Raw genomic sequence first — 15,094 nt, 5'->3', positions numbered from 1 at the left:
ATAGCCAAAACATTCAGTAACAGAAGATGTCAAGCAGAGAATATTTCTAGGTCAAGATTCTGAGATGTGAAAATGCGTTGTGAGACATGAGACGAGAGACTGAAATGCGTCTTAGAGCTAGGATGTGGCGAGTCTTGAATCCAGGTTAGAGACTTTGCTTTTTAGTTTGTAAAACTGGAGACGTTGCTTGTCATGGTGGGGGAGGGGAGAGTGTTTGCTAATGGCATCTAGTGAGTAGAGGCCAGGGATGTGTCTAAATATCCTATAATGCACAAGACAGCCACACACAACCATTATCTGGTCCAAAATGTCAATATGCTGAGGTTGAGAAACCCTGATGTAGATAATGGGAATCCATTAAGGTATCCTAAGGTGTTTACATATGCTTTAAAAAGATCACTGAGACATCAAAATTTAGGGAAAATTGGAGTTAGGACTTGACTGGAGGCAAACACAACAGTTAATAGATGATTGTAAGGAATCTACAAAGGAGATCAGAGCAGTGGCCACGAGATAAGAGATAGAGCGAGAGATACTGCACAGGTGAAATTAAAATTGTGGTGATCAAAGGATTCCTTTCTCTTTCACAAGCCCTCCTTAACATCCAGGGATTAACTCCAGGTTTTTAGCCTGAGTGAATAGACGAATGGCAGTGCCGTTAATCTAGAGATGAATGCCAAGTGGAAAAGCAGCACTGTTATATGCTGGTCATTATTTTTTATGGGAAAGGTTAATGAATGTCAGTTTTGAAAATATTTAGTTGGTGATGTCAGTTAAAAATCAATATATCTATAAGATATCTAGTAGATATTTGGAAATACAGGTTTCAATTTTGAGAGCAATGTCACTTAGAGATGCAGATTTGGCAGCCCTCTGTATAGAAATGACACTAGAAGCACAGGGATGGGAAGGAGGATCCCCTCTTAGAGTCGCGAAAAAATGGGGCAGAAAGCTGAAGACAGAGCTACACCAGGAACCTCTACCTATACTCTGCATAAAGATGAAGATTAGTGCCTAACAGACAGAAAGAATTCAATAAATACTCCCTGATTGAAATAATCAATAAGTTAGCAGAAGAAACGCAAAATGAGAGATAAAGGGAGAATATGAATCCAGAGTGGGCTATCAAGATGATGGGGCAGTCAGCAGTGCTTAATTCCTAATGCTGCAGAGGAGGCGAAGAGTCAGCTTGAAGATGCAGATCTTTAGGACTGAGGTTTTGAGCAGTTTTAGCCACATTATAGAGGCTGAAGCTAGATGGCCGTGGCTGAGACATGAATTGCAGGTTGAGTAGGGAAAAGTTTGGAGGTGAAGGGAAGGAGAAGGATAGAGAAATATGAATGCAAAAGAGAGTAATGTGTTCTTAGCAACCCACCCACAGATATCTCAGCATATACTCAGAGCGAATAAAGCTAAAAACTTCTAAGACTTGTAATTGAAAAGATATAATATTTAAAAAACAAAACAAAACAAAAACACCTCCTGCATTGTTTCCCAGACCAAGCCAGGAATCAGGACAAGCTCAAAAGCTTGTTATAAATGCAGATTTTCCTGGCCCCACCTGAAAGAATGCTTTGTGTATCTAGGTGGGACCTGAAGAATCACGTTGTAAAACTTTCCCAGGTAATTTCTGAGGAAAGTGTTCCTCAAAATAAATTTTGAGAAACACTGGATTCTATCCCACTCTCTTCTTCATTCTGAAGATCAGACTAAATTAAATGACTTACCCAAAGTCAGAAAGCTATTGAAAGGAAGTGCTGGAGCTAAAATTTGGCTCTCCTGATTTGGATGCCAAATCTCCTTCATCAGGCAGCCTGAATCTTTCCTGCAGTGGACAACCCTCAAGATCTGGTCTGTTCTAAGCAATTGGTGTATGTCATCAGGATCTAACACATTGCCTTTATGGTCATTAAAGGCAATCTGTAAATATATGCTCAGATGTGTCTTAAATGTATAATGTACCAGGATTAGGATGTAAGAATATCTATGAGAACTTGGCATCTCAATCTTATCCTCAGAGCTATTTTGGAGTGTTTTAAAAATGCATCTTTTCTTTCTTGGATGAAAGCTTTTCTCTTCAGGAACCAAATGTCACATGGAGAAAGGATGTGTCAAACCTCTAGGTCTTTACTGCTAATATCAAAACTCAGAGATAACTTCTTCTCAAAGTCAAATTTCTCAACCTTACTGTCTGTTCATCCTCTAGGAGAATATGTTGTTATGACCACGCATTTTCACCTGAAGAGAAAAATTGGCTATTTTGTTATTCAAACATATCTGCCATGCATAATGACGGTTATTCTCTCCCAAGTCTCGTTCTGGCTCAACAGAGAGTCTGTACCAGCGAGGACTGTCTTTGGTAAGTGCCAATCAAGACAAGCATGCAAGGGTCGGGAGGGCAAGTTAGACTGGTGACATGGCAAATGGAATGAAAAAAATATTATACACTGAAATCTTAAGTTGGTACAAAGAAAAGTTCAAGGAATTACCATTCTCATTATAGCATGATTTCAAAAAAATTCTTTTCTTAAATAGTAAACTGTTTTAGTGCATGTAAGTAGATGGGATTAGTGAACATTTAATTTGATATTTTGGGAGAGAAGTGAAATAAAGCAGGCATAAAATTCATCAGGACAGATTAAAACACACATACACAGAAACATTAATATTTAAAGCATACATTTAGAACACATAATCATGTATCAGTGTATATTCTGAGAATCCGAGAAAATATCAGCAGAGCTACTTCCTTACATATATGAAAGCAGAGGTTCCTCGTGTAGGGAGAGCTCCTTTGCCACCATCATATCAGTAAAAGAATATCTCACTTTACCTAATGTGTGCACTTCAGAAGAGTTACAAATATAATTTTTTCTATTAAAATATTTTAAGTTCTCTAGATGCTTCAAGTTAGGGCAATCTAATGGAAACTTGTTTAAAAGGCAATAAGCTTTTAGGATAACTCACCCCCTAATTTCTTATTTTAGAAGTTTAAATTTCATATAAAGACATATTTTCTGCCTGTATCATACTACACTACCTTAATTGTACTTTTCAGAAAGACGTAATCGAAGGATTCCATTACAATAAACTTATTGATTCATTCATTCATTCAGGGAATTTAATTTAAAGGCTACTATGAGCTCCCACTAAGTTCTAGGCACAGAATGCAGCAATGACCTTGACATAAACCACACCCCTCATGACAGTTATATTCTGGAGCTTAAAATTTGAATACAATAAAATCATACATACTGTTTCTTGAGTGCTTTTATATCAGACTCTGTTGTATGAAAAAAGCCTGTATTATCTTATTTAACACTAAAAAAATCCTCTGTACAATTATTATCCCTGTGTTATAGATGAGAAAACCAAAGCACAGGAGATTAAGTACCGTGCCGAAGATCAGAAGCTATTAGGTAAAGGAGTCTGGAGTAAGATCCAAACTCTTAGATCTAGAGCTTGTGCCCTTAAAGACCATGTACCACAACCAATGTGCCATCTGACTGTAATGACAAGACATGAAATGGGGTTGTCGTGGGCAACATCACTCATTTGGAAATAACAAATAACAACCACCTATTTATCGGTGAAAGGTGCAATTAGCAAAGTCCATTCCAAAAATATCAGCAAGGCGCATGCTATATTTAAGACCATTTACTACAGAATAAAAGCCTGAAGAAGCCTACAGTCTAAGCTAAGGATTACTCATGTGCAGAGATCCCTCTGGTATCATCCTTCAAAAACAGGCAAGGTGTGAAAAGTCAGTTACCTCAAAAAAAAGCAAGACTCTGCTAGAAGTGCCCCAAAAGGAGTCCTTTCTTCTGAAATTAGCAAAGTGCTTCTAGGTTGGAAACCACCGAACCTTTGCCCTGACGATAATCTAAGAACAAGCTACATCAGGATCCAGGTATAAAGCAAAAGAATAGTTCATTTCAAACTCTTTGTTTTCCTTATTTCCATTTGTGAAGATTAGCTAGCATTGAAGCCTCTTATTAGAATTGAAGATTGAACTCTTGTCAAGATCCTCGCTTCTATCTGTGTATGTAGTTCGAGACCTTTATTCACTAGGAATTTTACAAAAACAAATTATCACACACAAGATATTTACTTGATGTTTATTTTGTAGAATGAGCCCAGCACTATAGTGAAAAAGATTTTTCTCCCCCTCTCCAAACAAGTCCTACCCTTCCTTTTTGGAAATTCTCTAAAGCATTTTGGAGTGTTTTATAGATCCAAAACATTGCTCTTAACATTTTCAACAATCTGGTATCTCAGCTCACTCGTGCCCTTTTGCTGAACTTAACTACATATCTGTACACTCAGCTGTGGCAAGTATTTCTGTTTATCAAGCTATATATCTAATGTTTTAAGTTCAATAAAATCACGAACACAATTTTCGAAGACCTTTAGCCTTTTAACATTTATTTAGTACACGTTTCCATTCTTTTTAGTCTGAACTCAGCACATTCCTCTGAGCTGTGTGAGATGCCTGAGAGGGTCATGAGTGTCTAAAGAAATAAGAGGAAAAATCCTAGAAGTTGTACTTTATAATAGTCTATTAAAGGCATCTAGAATGCAACAAAAGTGAAGGCTATTTTTAAGTCTTAAAACATCATTTTCTTGACCTTCCATATTCTCTCGTTTGGAGGCGATGTGGTCATGTCATTTTGCCGCCAGATAGATGCAAGTTTTAGGTTCAATCTTCATTTTTCTAAGCTTCAGTTGCCTATAAAATGAGAGTACAATTGAAGTCAAATAGCACAGTTTAAAAGATTAAGTGAGAAAAATAAAATAAAACACGTAAATTATCAGGCTCGGTAATTGAAACTTAACGGATCCTTAGTACACTGTCATTCCCCTCATTTTCTCTATAGCAGGAATTGTAAGACAACACACACACACCCCTCTCTCTATACTATTCCTAACTGCTTTTAATTTATGGATGCACTTGTTTTAGGAACACCCATTCGCAAATTACTTCTGACAGCTGCCTACATAAACCAAAATTTCAAAAAATAGAAATTCACCATAGCAGGAATTTATCAAACAGGACTGAAGTTGTCAATAATAATAGTCATTAACTTTGCCCTTAGTCAGTATCAGGCCAAGTGCTAAACACTTTATTACACTATTTTATTTAATATTCACAATAGCCCTCTGAGTTAGACTTATCAAAATTAATTGACAAGGAAATAATTTGAGAAACAAAAAACAGAAGCTCAGAATCGTGAGGCAATTTTCCCAAGGTCATTGAGCACTTACAGACTTGGGATTTGAAACTGGGTTGCTCTCTTCTCTAAATACGGACATTTAATTACCTTGCAATTTGCTCAAGTAAATATTGATATTTAAATCTCGGGGCTGTTTTCCAGCCAATATTCCTTAAACCATCTATTGGTTATGTAATACGGATAATGCCTCAGAAGTTTCTGTAACACCTCCAAAGTTCAAAGTAAGTCTATTCCTTACAACTTGACCATGTCTCAAAAATATGATTTAATAAAGCCTCAGTGTTTCTTCTTAATCCTGTGACTTGTTAATATATTTACAAAGATTATCTGGCTTGAAATTCCTGGAAAACTATGGAATATTGGATGGTTTAAAGCAGCCTCGACAAATTAGCCACCTACTAGCTGTGTGACCCTGTTGATTCTCTAAAAATTAATTAAAAGAGGAATAATAGATACAAGTTTTAGACATGTGATGACAATATCTTCGATGACAATAATTATCATCTTTAACATGCTTTCACATATTATTACATTTAATCCTCAAATAATCTTGTGAATGTGCAGAAATTTCCCTCTCTTAGAATTTCAACAATGATACAGACAGTCTAGAGAATGAAGTCTAAATTACCCCTTTTACAGATATGAAGGCTGAGGTCTCTGGAAGTTAATTAACTCGCTCGAAGCCACAGAGCCAAGAAGTGGTGAGGTTGGTACTAGTCACCGGAAGGGGTTAGAATTTTTCCACACCATACAGCCTGAGCCACCTGCTTTGGGTCACTGTGAATTGTTTATTATACATTTTCAAACGGCTTAAAAAGGATCTTAAATATTCTAACTAGTACAGTACATTACATATTAGTTTGATAATATTAATTTGTTAAATGAACATTATTGGATACCATCATTCACATGCCAACTCATAATTATGTAAATAAACTAAAAACAACTGACTTAAAACTTTTCTGAATATGGATAATTTTAATCACTACAGATGGATTCACACGATAGGGAAGATAAAGCAGTATTAACAGAAAGGGAAAGATTGTGGGCATTTAAGTCAGAAAAACTTGTGTTCAAATTTTGGTTTTGCCACTTCTGAGCTATGTGACCTCAAAGAAGTTACATGTAAGTTATGTCAGGAATTTCTTCAAAAGAATGGCTATTTCAGAATCAAGAAAAAATAGCATAAAAGCAGAAGAATTAATAATGTAAGAAAATATTATCCTAAGATAATGCAATGATCTATCAATTATCAAGAAGGTATTGGCTTCTTGGTTTATACATTCGGGGTACATGAGTGGAATATTAGACAGAGCTGAAGATCCAGAGATTTCTTGTGGATCAGAGACAGTGAAGTGCTATTTCTTTTCAAAGAGTTGGGGACAGTGAGGGAATATTATTTCCTTTCCTCCCCAGGACACCATGTTCAAGATGCCCATTTAAAGGTGTTTCCTATCTTATTAACAGCTTCTCAATAGCAGAGCACTTTATCCCTCCAACAGATCCCCCTCAGTACTGCCACACCATGAACTGAAAACTACACTGAGGTGAAAGTAAAACTCATCCATCTCAAACCAAAGTGGGATGAACTAGAAAACAGTCTCTCCGTGGTCCTGTTGGTTTCCCTTTGCGCAAGTACGCTGAACTCCGGGGATGAAATTTTGTGGTTTGAAATTACAAATTCACTTAATTTCTTTCTTTTCAGGAGTAACAACTGTGCTAACCATGACAACTTTGAGTATCAGCGCCAGAAATTCCCTCCCTAAGGTGGCTTATGCAACTGCTATGGATTGGTTTATTGCAGTGTGCTATGCCTTTGTGTTCTCAGCTCTGATCGAGTTTGCCACAGTAAACTATTTCACCAAGAGAGGTTATGCATGGGATGGCAAAAGTGTGGTTCCAGAAAAGGTAAATGCTTTAATATCCCCTGTGATATATCACTACTACGTCTTTTTAAACCTATGAGATAGAATGTTTGGAATTGGGAGAATGGATGAAAGTTGCAGAAAGATGGCAATGAGGATTTTTTTTCTTCTGTCATAAATGGTACAGTGCTATGATAATTTTGTTATTGCTAAGGAGAGAAGTTGTTTGAGCGGATAGATGTGTATAGCGAAGGGGATAAAGGAAAGATACAAAGGTAAATATTCTGCCTCAAATATGCTTTCCTATGGTTTCTATTGATTTGAGAACAGTTTTAACAAACCTGACATTAGGAGCAAATAAGCTTACACACACCCTTATAATTTTTACAACTTAAAAATCATAGTCTGTTGGTTGTTTTCTGAGCCTAATCACTTTGGTCATATATTATTACTATAATGCCTCAATTTAATCGCGTTTGCAAAATGCATTATCTCCAATTTTCAGTGAAGTGTAGAGCAGGAAACATATTTTCTCCCTCCAAAATAGAGCTTTGCTTTAAGGATCATGACACACAGAAATGACAGAAAAATTCTTCGTTGTAGAAAATTATCCAGTCAAGACTATCACTGTTCTCCTTGATTAGAACCTATTGTAGAGCGGGTTTTAAAGCACAGTCGGGAGGATAATTGTACTTCTGAGGTTTGAAGGAAAATATGTCAGAATGCAGGCGAGCCTTGGGATGGTGGAAAGAAGGGCAAGGTCAGAGACACCGAGCTCATAAGACATCTAGAAGTAAACCAGGAGGAGTCACTCTACAGCGACTGTCCCAAAATTCTGTTCCACTGAATACTAGTCCCTTGAGATAGCCCCTGGAAATACACTTCTGTGGTAAAATATACTTGAATAATGGCGCATGGTGGGTCACAGAGTCACAGTGTATTAAAGAGTCTGAGGGGGTCTGTAATAAAGAAATCCGTTTAGTGATACTTTTTCCACATCTTCACAAATGTACCAGAAAAGAGAATCATTTGTGGTGGAAACATTTGTCATATTTAATAAAATCTAAAGTGTTACTAATTATAAGGTGTACCATTAATATATGTATAAGTGAGAAAGGAAATATGCTGCCAAGTGAAAGCTCTTTGAGATTTACCCTTTAGCCATGAATGAATCAGTTGAACATCCCAATCATCTCCTATACTAGTAAAAGCAAAGAAGGTTCTGTATAGGATATGCTATTGCAGCCAACATGTACCAGAACCAGGCTCTCAAAATTCACCTTGTCGTGACATGTTTACTCAGTATAAAAAAAATCTCTGAATTTGCAATCCAAGAAGCTTGGCTCAGGTTTGATAGAGAGAAGATTGCATTTACCAGTAGGAGAGGGGCGGGAGGGTGGAGATAGAGTTACTCTCAAATACTTGCCTTAGCCATTGATGCCCTCCACTTGTCCTAGAATGAAAAGGCAGCCCAAAGAAGAGAGAGACAAACCCCGAGATGGGTGATCCTAAGACACTACTAATTGTAAGACGTAGCCCATGGTCATAGACATGAAAATCTTAAAAATGCACGACGTGGAATCACTGAAATGCTCCACTAAAGATTTTTTCAGAATTAGTAATAGGCAAACATTGGTGATTTGCAACTGCAAAGTGAAGTGTAAACACTGGGAAAAGTTGCTTTTCTATCCTAATACTTTCTCTGCATGCTGCAAGAAACCAGTGTCTTTCAGATTCTGGCTTATCAGTATCAGGTGTTAGTGACTAGTGGTTAGATGAAATGGAATTTGGTCTGAAAGCATAGAATTTGAGTTGAGGCATTGGTGAGCTCATAGTTCAGTTTATATTTATCTCCCTGACCTCACATTGTCTTTGAAGTGCTGTGTCTCAAAGTATTTTAAACTCTATCAATCTAGTCATTGTTATTCATTGTACATATATAGATTTGGTGTAGTCATATCTTATTTATACCAATATGTGCATATATATTTATAAATGCTACATCTATATCTATATTGATCATCCTAATGAGAAAGACATTATTTTCTATAAATTATTTATGCCTCTGTAAAAATCTTCCCTAGGGCTTTGCCAATTTAATTTGCTTATTGCAGAGAGTATGATGCAGGTCTCATTTTGACATTCAGAGAGGGTGAATAAAATATTTTTCCTGTAACCAGGTAAGTTAAATTTCTGGTCTCTAACATGGAAAAAGAAAATTCCCATAGGTCATCACATTATCAGGTGAGCATACAATAGCCTGCCTAAGATCCATCCTCATACGATTAATTGCTGATAGAAATATCAGCTTCTTAGAGAATATGAGGGAACTCAACATTTTCAGAAGTGAAAAAAACTATTAATTTTTACTAAAAACTTAGCTTGAGAAATTTTAGTTTTGGGGTATTATGATATACTGGCACTGGGAGAGATGAAATCTATCAATAATATCAACTATTCAAGAATTTTTCCTGTTGCAGATTGTTCATTTCAGTTTATCTAACAGAGTGTCTGTCACTCAACACGTTTTGAATAGATTGGAACCCATTTTCTCTTCAACATCAGGATACATATGCATTTTATCTGAAGGATATACTTGCTTTTTAACGTATCCTTTGATAGTAGAACTCTTATTTTTTAACAAATGGACTCAATACAAGTTCTGTTTGGCTGTTTGTGTTGAAATAAATCATATCTATTTATGACCTGTAGTCACTTGGACCATATTGAGAGAGAATCACATTTACTCACTTTATTTTTGTACAAATAGTTATGGAAACTTCTGCCACTCCTCATAAAGCTTAACCAAATCTGCCTTCACTACAAAATGGGTGTACATATACTTGAAGTAAGTGGCCTTGCTGTTAGTGATATAATACTAGAAAAAAAAATCCGGACTTTTTTTTTGTCCTAATATATGCTTAAGGTTTTGGAGGGGAGAAAAAGTAGCAGATAGTTCACAGAGCTGTATAATAAAGAAATTAACTCGTTAGAATTCCTGACTTGTGCCTTGTAAAAAGCATCAGGTATTCTGGAAGTAATATTTCATTGTGATTTGATAATAAAAATACAAATTATCCAGATAGCAATTCTAGTTGATGAAGTTTAGCTGCTCATCGATATTCTCTGTATAGATTTTTTGGCATAATAATCAAGTTCCACTCCTAGGAATTCTGATTCAAAATATGAGATTGTGCCCAAGACATTTGCACTTAAAAAATTTTTAACTGGTGATTTAGTGCACAAAAGAATGAGAATGACTCTTCTAGACTAGTACTATCCAACAGAAACATAAATGAGCCACAAACGTGAGCCATATGTGCAATTTAAAATTTTCTAATAGCCTTATTCAAAAACCATAAAGGAGTGAAATTTAGCTTAATAATATACTTTAGCCAATATATAAAAGCTATTACCTTTACAACGTGTAAACCATACAAAGCATTATTAAGGAGATGTATTGCATTCTTTTTTTTTTTCATACTAAGTCTTCAAAATCCCATGTGTATTTTATACTTACAGCACATCTCAAATCAGACTAGTCACATTTCAAGTGCTCAATAGTCACAAGTGGCTAGTGGCAACTGTATCAGACCACATAGCTCTAAACAATGTTCCACTTCATTTTTTAGAAATGTCTATCTGACGGAAACCCTAAGAAATGCTGCAGTTGTCAATCATTGATGAGCAGCTGGCACTGATCAAGATTTGAATTCGGGATACCCTGAATAACCCTGCTTTATCATTTGCCCATTTGTAATATGGGGAGAAGGAGCAAACAATAGTTGTCTTGGTAATTTATTGCTACAAAACAAACCACCCCAAAACTTAGTGACCTAAAACAGCAACCATGCATTTCGGGCTGAGAATGACCTGGGTGGCACTTCTATTAGTCTGAGCTGGGCTCAGTTACATAGTTGCAGTAAACTGGAGGCTCTGCCAGGGAGAGAAGATCCACAATGGCCTCTCTCGCAGTACTAGGGCCCGATACTGGCTGGGGCTCTTGGTGCACATGGTTTCTGGTCACTCAGTAGTCCAGTCCCGGCTGCTTCACTTCACATGGCAGTGGAATATTTCAGAAGGTAAAGGCTGAGACTGTAAAGCTTCTTGAGGATAGGCTCCTAAGCCAGTACAGCATCACTCTAGCAAGGTCACAAGTGTAGTGACTTGAATGAGTGGGGAAATAGACTCTACTTCTTGATGGGACAGCCTGGAAAATATTGTGTCTGCATTGTTTATCCAACTTTACAGAGATATAATTGACACACAACATTGTGTAAATTTAACGTGTACAATGTGGTTGATTTGATACATTTATATGTTGTGAATTGATTACCACCACAGCCTTAGCTAGCTGTCTCCACTCGGTCACGTGGTTACTATTTCTTATGATACAGCATTATTAACTGTAAACACCATGCTGTACATTGTCTCCAAACTTGTTAATCTTGTAACTGGATATTTGTATCTGCATTTTTAATTTATCCCAATAATACAGTCATAAATTACATTTCGTAGATTTTAAGCAAAGCACAGATTTGAGTTTCAAAGTAAGGGCCACTTTGCTCGGCAGCTTATAAACTTGCTTTCCACGCTAAACAAAATGCTTTTATATTTCCTTCTACAGCCAAAGAAAGTGAAGGATCCTCTCATTAAGAAAAACAACACTTACGCTCCAACAGCAACCAGCTACACCCCTAATTTGGCCAGGGGTGACCCCGGCTTAGCCACCATTGCTAAAAGTGCAACCATTGAACCAAAAGAAGTCAAGCCGGAAACAAAACCACCGGAACCCAAGAAAACCTTTAACAGTGTCAGCAAAATTGACCGACTGTCAAGAATAGCCTTCCCTCTGCTCTTTGGAATCTTTAACTTGGTCTATTGGGCGACATATTTAAACAGAGAGCCTCAGCTAAAAGCCCCCACCCCACATCAGTAGGTCCTTTATTCATAGTCAGTTGTTCAGTCCTCTGCACTGGGAATTGCTTTCTGTTCCCAACTCGGTAATTCCCATCTGCTTTATTGCCTCTGTCTTAAAGAATTTGAAGGTTTCCTTGTTTCCATAATTCATACAAGAACAGCAGACCCCTGTCTGGCAGTCCAGAGCAGAGCAGAGTATACAGCTGAGAGACAGGATTCACAGAGAGGGAGCAAGAAGGCAAAATCGCGACAGAAGGAGACAGAATGAAAGAAAGAGGAGAGGAGGGGGGGAGTAGGTCCAAAGGTATGAGGAAAAGTAGAAGAAAAATAAAACTGAGCTATCACTCCAGGTCATTTGTAGATACATATTTCCAAATACTCTTAAAAGAAGATACTGTATATGTCAAAAAATATTTTTATGTGAAGGTGTTTAAAAGAATAAATTATGAATGTTTGATGCAGAACAGATTTTAAAAATCCATGTCTTTATTGCACAAACGACAGCGTGCTTACATTTTTGTTTTGTTTTAAAACCGATGTCTAGCTTTAACATTTTGTTTCCAAAGCTGAAGATCCCCATTCTTTCTCCTTTTAAAAATGCCTAATGCATTATTTTCTTGGTAAATGCTATTTTAAAATTCATGGGAGTTGCATAGGCAAAGGTGCACATCCTCACTATAGAGCACATTTAGTCCAATGGAGAGAAATGCTTTAAATAGGCTACTTCACTCTCATCGGAGCTTTTACCTCAAGACTCGATGAGGAATCATCTTAGCAGAGACATACACTCAAGAAAAACCAAAAAAAAAAACCATTAAATAAAATAAAACAATTAAAAAAGATTCCCTTTCATACCCTGTCTATATCCACATAGCACATGGGTCCAATAATCACTTGATTCTCATTATGAAGATGTTTTTAGAGGGGCAAAAATATTTTGCAAGCTCTAGAATTGTTGAATGTATTATTTTATATAACAGTACATTAAAAGCTTTAGATTGATATTTATGACCAGTAAACAAAAATAGAATATATAAATTCTATATGTAAATATACAGCATGAGATTGTACATTTTTTACTTTTTTTAAAGTTCTGTTCTTAAAACGTTGTGTAGGACTCACCGCTCTTAGCTGTTAGAATGTTGTTAAGTGCTGTGGAAACACCTTTAGAGCCTGCATTTAAGACCAGAATAGCCTGTGGGAATCAGAAGGAACTTAAACTATTTGGGTATGAAATCCACTTATGTAGAGAAAGCTTATAATTTCAAACTGTTGTCTGGTATACAGTAGTATGTCAGTTGTTATCTGCTCCAATCACGCCACATTTCCCTATTTTAGGCTCCTATAATATAGAAAGAAAATGGAAAAGCATTAGTGGGCGCTAGAAGATCAACTGTATATTATTACTATCTTTGCTGACACCAACTATTTCAATAAGTGTTGTACCACATGTAGCATCGAATATAAAAGTTCATGAAAGAATGTACAGGAAATAACTTTTATTGAGTAATATTATTACATTTCGTTTATACTGTAGCAATATATTTGTAGGTATACTATGTAAGGGCTTTAACTACAAGAGGTCCATTAATACTCCCTATGAAAATTCTAGTCTGTTTCATTACTTCCCGTATGTTTTAGAGATAAATATTTACGCAGAAGGTATTTTTGAAGTCTCCTTTTGTCTGATAGAGCTTCAGAGATATTTAAAATTAGTGTTCAGAATCCATAGTTCACAGTCTACACACATTTAGAATACTACAACATAAACTTGTCAGCAGAATTGCCAAATAAGACAGTTGGGATCCATACCCAAGCTTTGAGCAATGTTTTTCTCAAAAAGCTGCTATCCAATGATATAGGAAAATACGTGGTTTGTGTTTTCCTAAACAAACTCTGGTTTTCTTTCTAAATATGTTTTATTGTTTAATTTGGTCCTGCCTAAATTCGATGAGCTAGGCCAATGAAGGCTGAACCAAGGATGCTACATCCTCTGGTATCATGTGTAGATATCATGTATAGATAATAAAATAAAATATGGCTCCAACTTCTGTGTTGTTGTTTATCTTGTTATTTTTCGGCGTTAACCTAATGTGTTTATTATAAGCATTTTACCTTCCAGACTCCTCATGGCTAACATTTGGTCTGTATTTTGCTCATTAGATGTGAATATTTCTTCTTAGTCTGCTTTCTGCTATGCAATGACTGCATTTCTATCATTTCTTAGTTTGTTAGTATATGTGGATAGTATCTATTGTATAAATTGATTGCACAATTTATCAAAGACAAATTATTCTGTGTAGCTTTTCTACAGTGCTTTGCTAAACCATGTAATATTAGTTAAGTCTTCCTTGAAAATAAAGACACTCTTATAGAGGACAGTTCCTGTTTACTCCCAGGAAAATTTTTTAAAAGATGACACTGAATGTTTATTGCACCTTAGTGCAGTGAAGTGGCAATAAAACCCAACATGAATCGAGGTTGTTTATGGCAGATGCATGTATTGCTTTACAGAGTTTAGCAAAAGCTCTTAATTTTATGTCATACTGTATTCTATTATAATAATAAAGCTAACATTATTCAATAACAAAATGGAATGCTTGACTCTCTTTTCATATTATTATTATTATTTTTTAAAGATTTTATTTTCCCTTTTTCTCCCCAAAGTCCCCCAGTACATAGTTGCATATTTTTAGTTGTGGGTCCTTCTAGTTGTGGCATGTGGGATGCTGCCTCAGCATAGCTTGATGAGCGGTGTTGTGCCTGCGCCAAGGATCCGAATGGGTGAAACCCTGGGCCGCTGAAGCAGAGCGTCTGAACTTAGCCACTGGGCCACGGGGCCTGCCCCCTCTTTTCATATTATTCATGGGACCTACCATTGCCTGTTTTAAAACATTTTCGGGTAGGAGCACCTCAAAGTGCCAATTGCGAGCAGTAATCTAGGCTGCTTAGAAGATTTTTGAAGTTGTAGCAATAGTATGATCCTAAACTATGATTTTAAAAGAATTACTTTTAAAAACACCTGGTATCTGGTGTTACTAGTATCATTTCAACTCAAAATTGGTAAAGCATAAA

General features: G+C 36.4%; 1 protein-coding gene across 2 annotated transcripts in view; it reads left to right on the top strand.

The window, feature by feature from the left end:
• The window catches only part of GABRA1 (gamma-aminobutyric acid type A receptor subunit alpha1), a 57,584-nt gene extending 42,973 nt beyond the window's left edge, over positions 1–14,611 (top strand). For both annotated transcript variants that reach the window (XM_070569093.1, XM_008529359.2), the window contains exons 8-10: positions 2,207–2,359; positions 6,940–7,142; positions 11,727–14,611. In XM_070569093.1, the coding sequence (XP_070425194.1) occupies positions 2,207–2,359; positions 6,940–7,142; positions 11,727–12,038 (668 nt within the window). In that variant the 3' untranslated portion in view covers positions 12,039–14,611. The remainder of the gene's footprint in view (positions 1–2,206; positions 2,360–6,939; positions 7,143–11,726) is intronic.
• The last annotated feature ends 483 nt before the right edge of the window (positions 14,612–15,094 follow it).

Source organism: Equus przewalskii, chromosome 13, assembly GCF_037783145.1.
Source record: "Equus przewalskii isolate Varuska chromosome 13, EquPr2, whole genome shotgun sequence".
NCBI classification, from domain to species: Eukaryota; Metazoa; Chordata; class Mammalia; order Perissodactyla; family Equidae; genus Equus; species Equus przewalskii.
The sequence above is the reverse complement of the archived record's forward strand: the minus strand, read 5'-3'. Positions and strand labels throughout refer to the sequence as shown.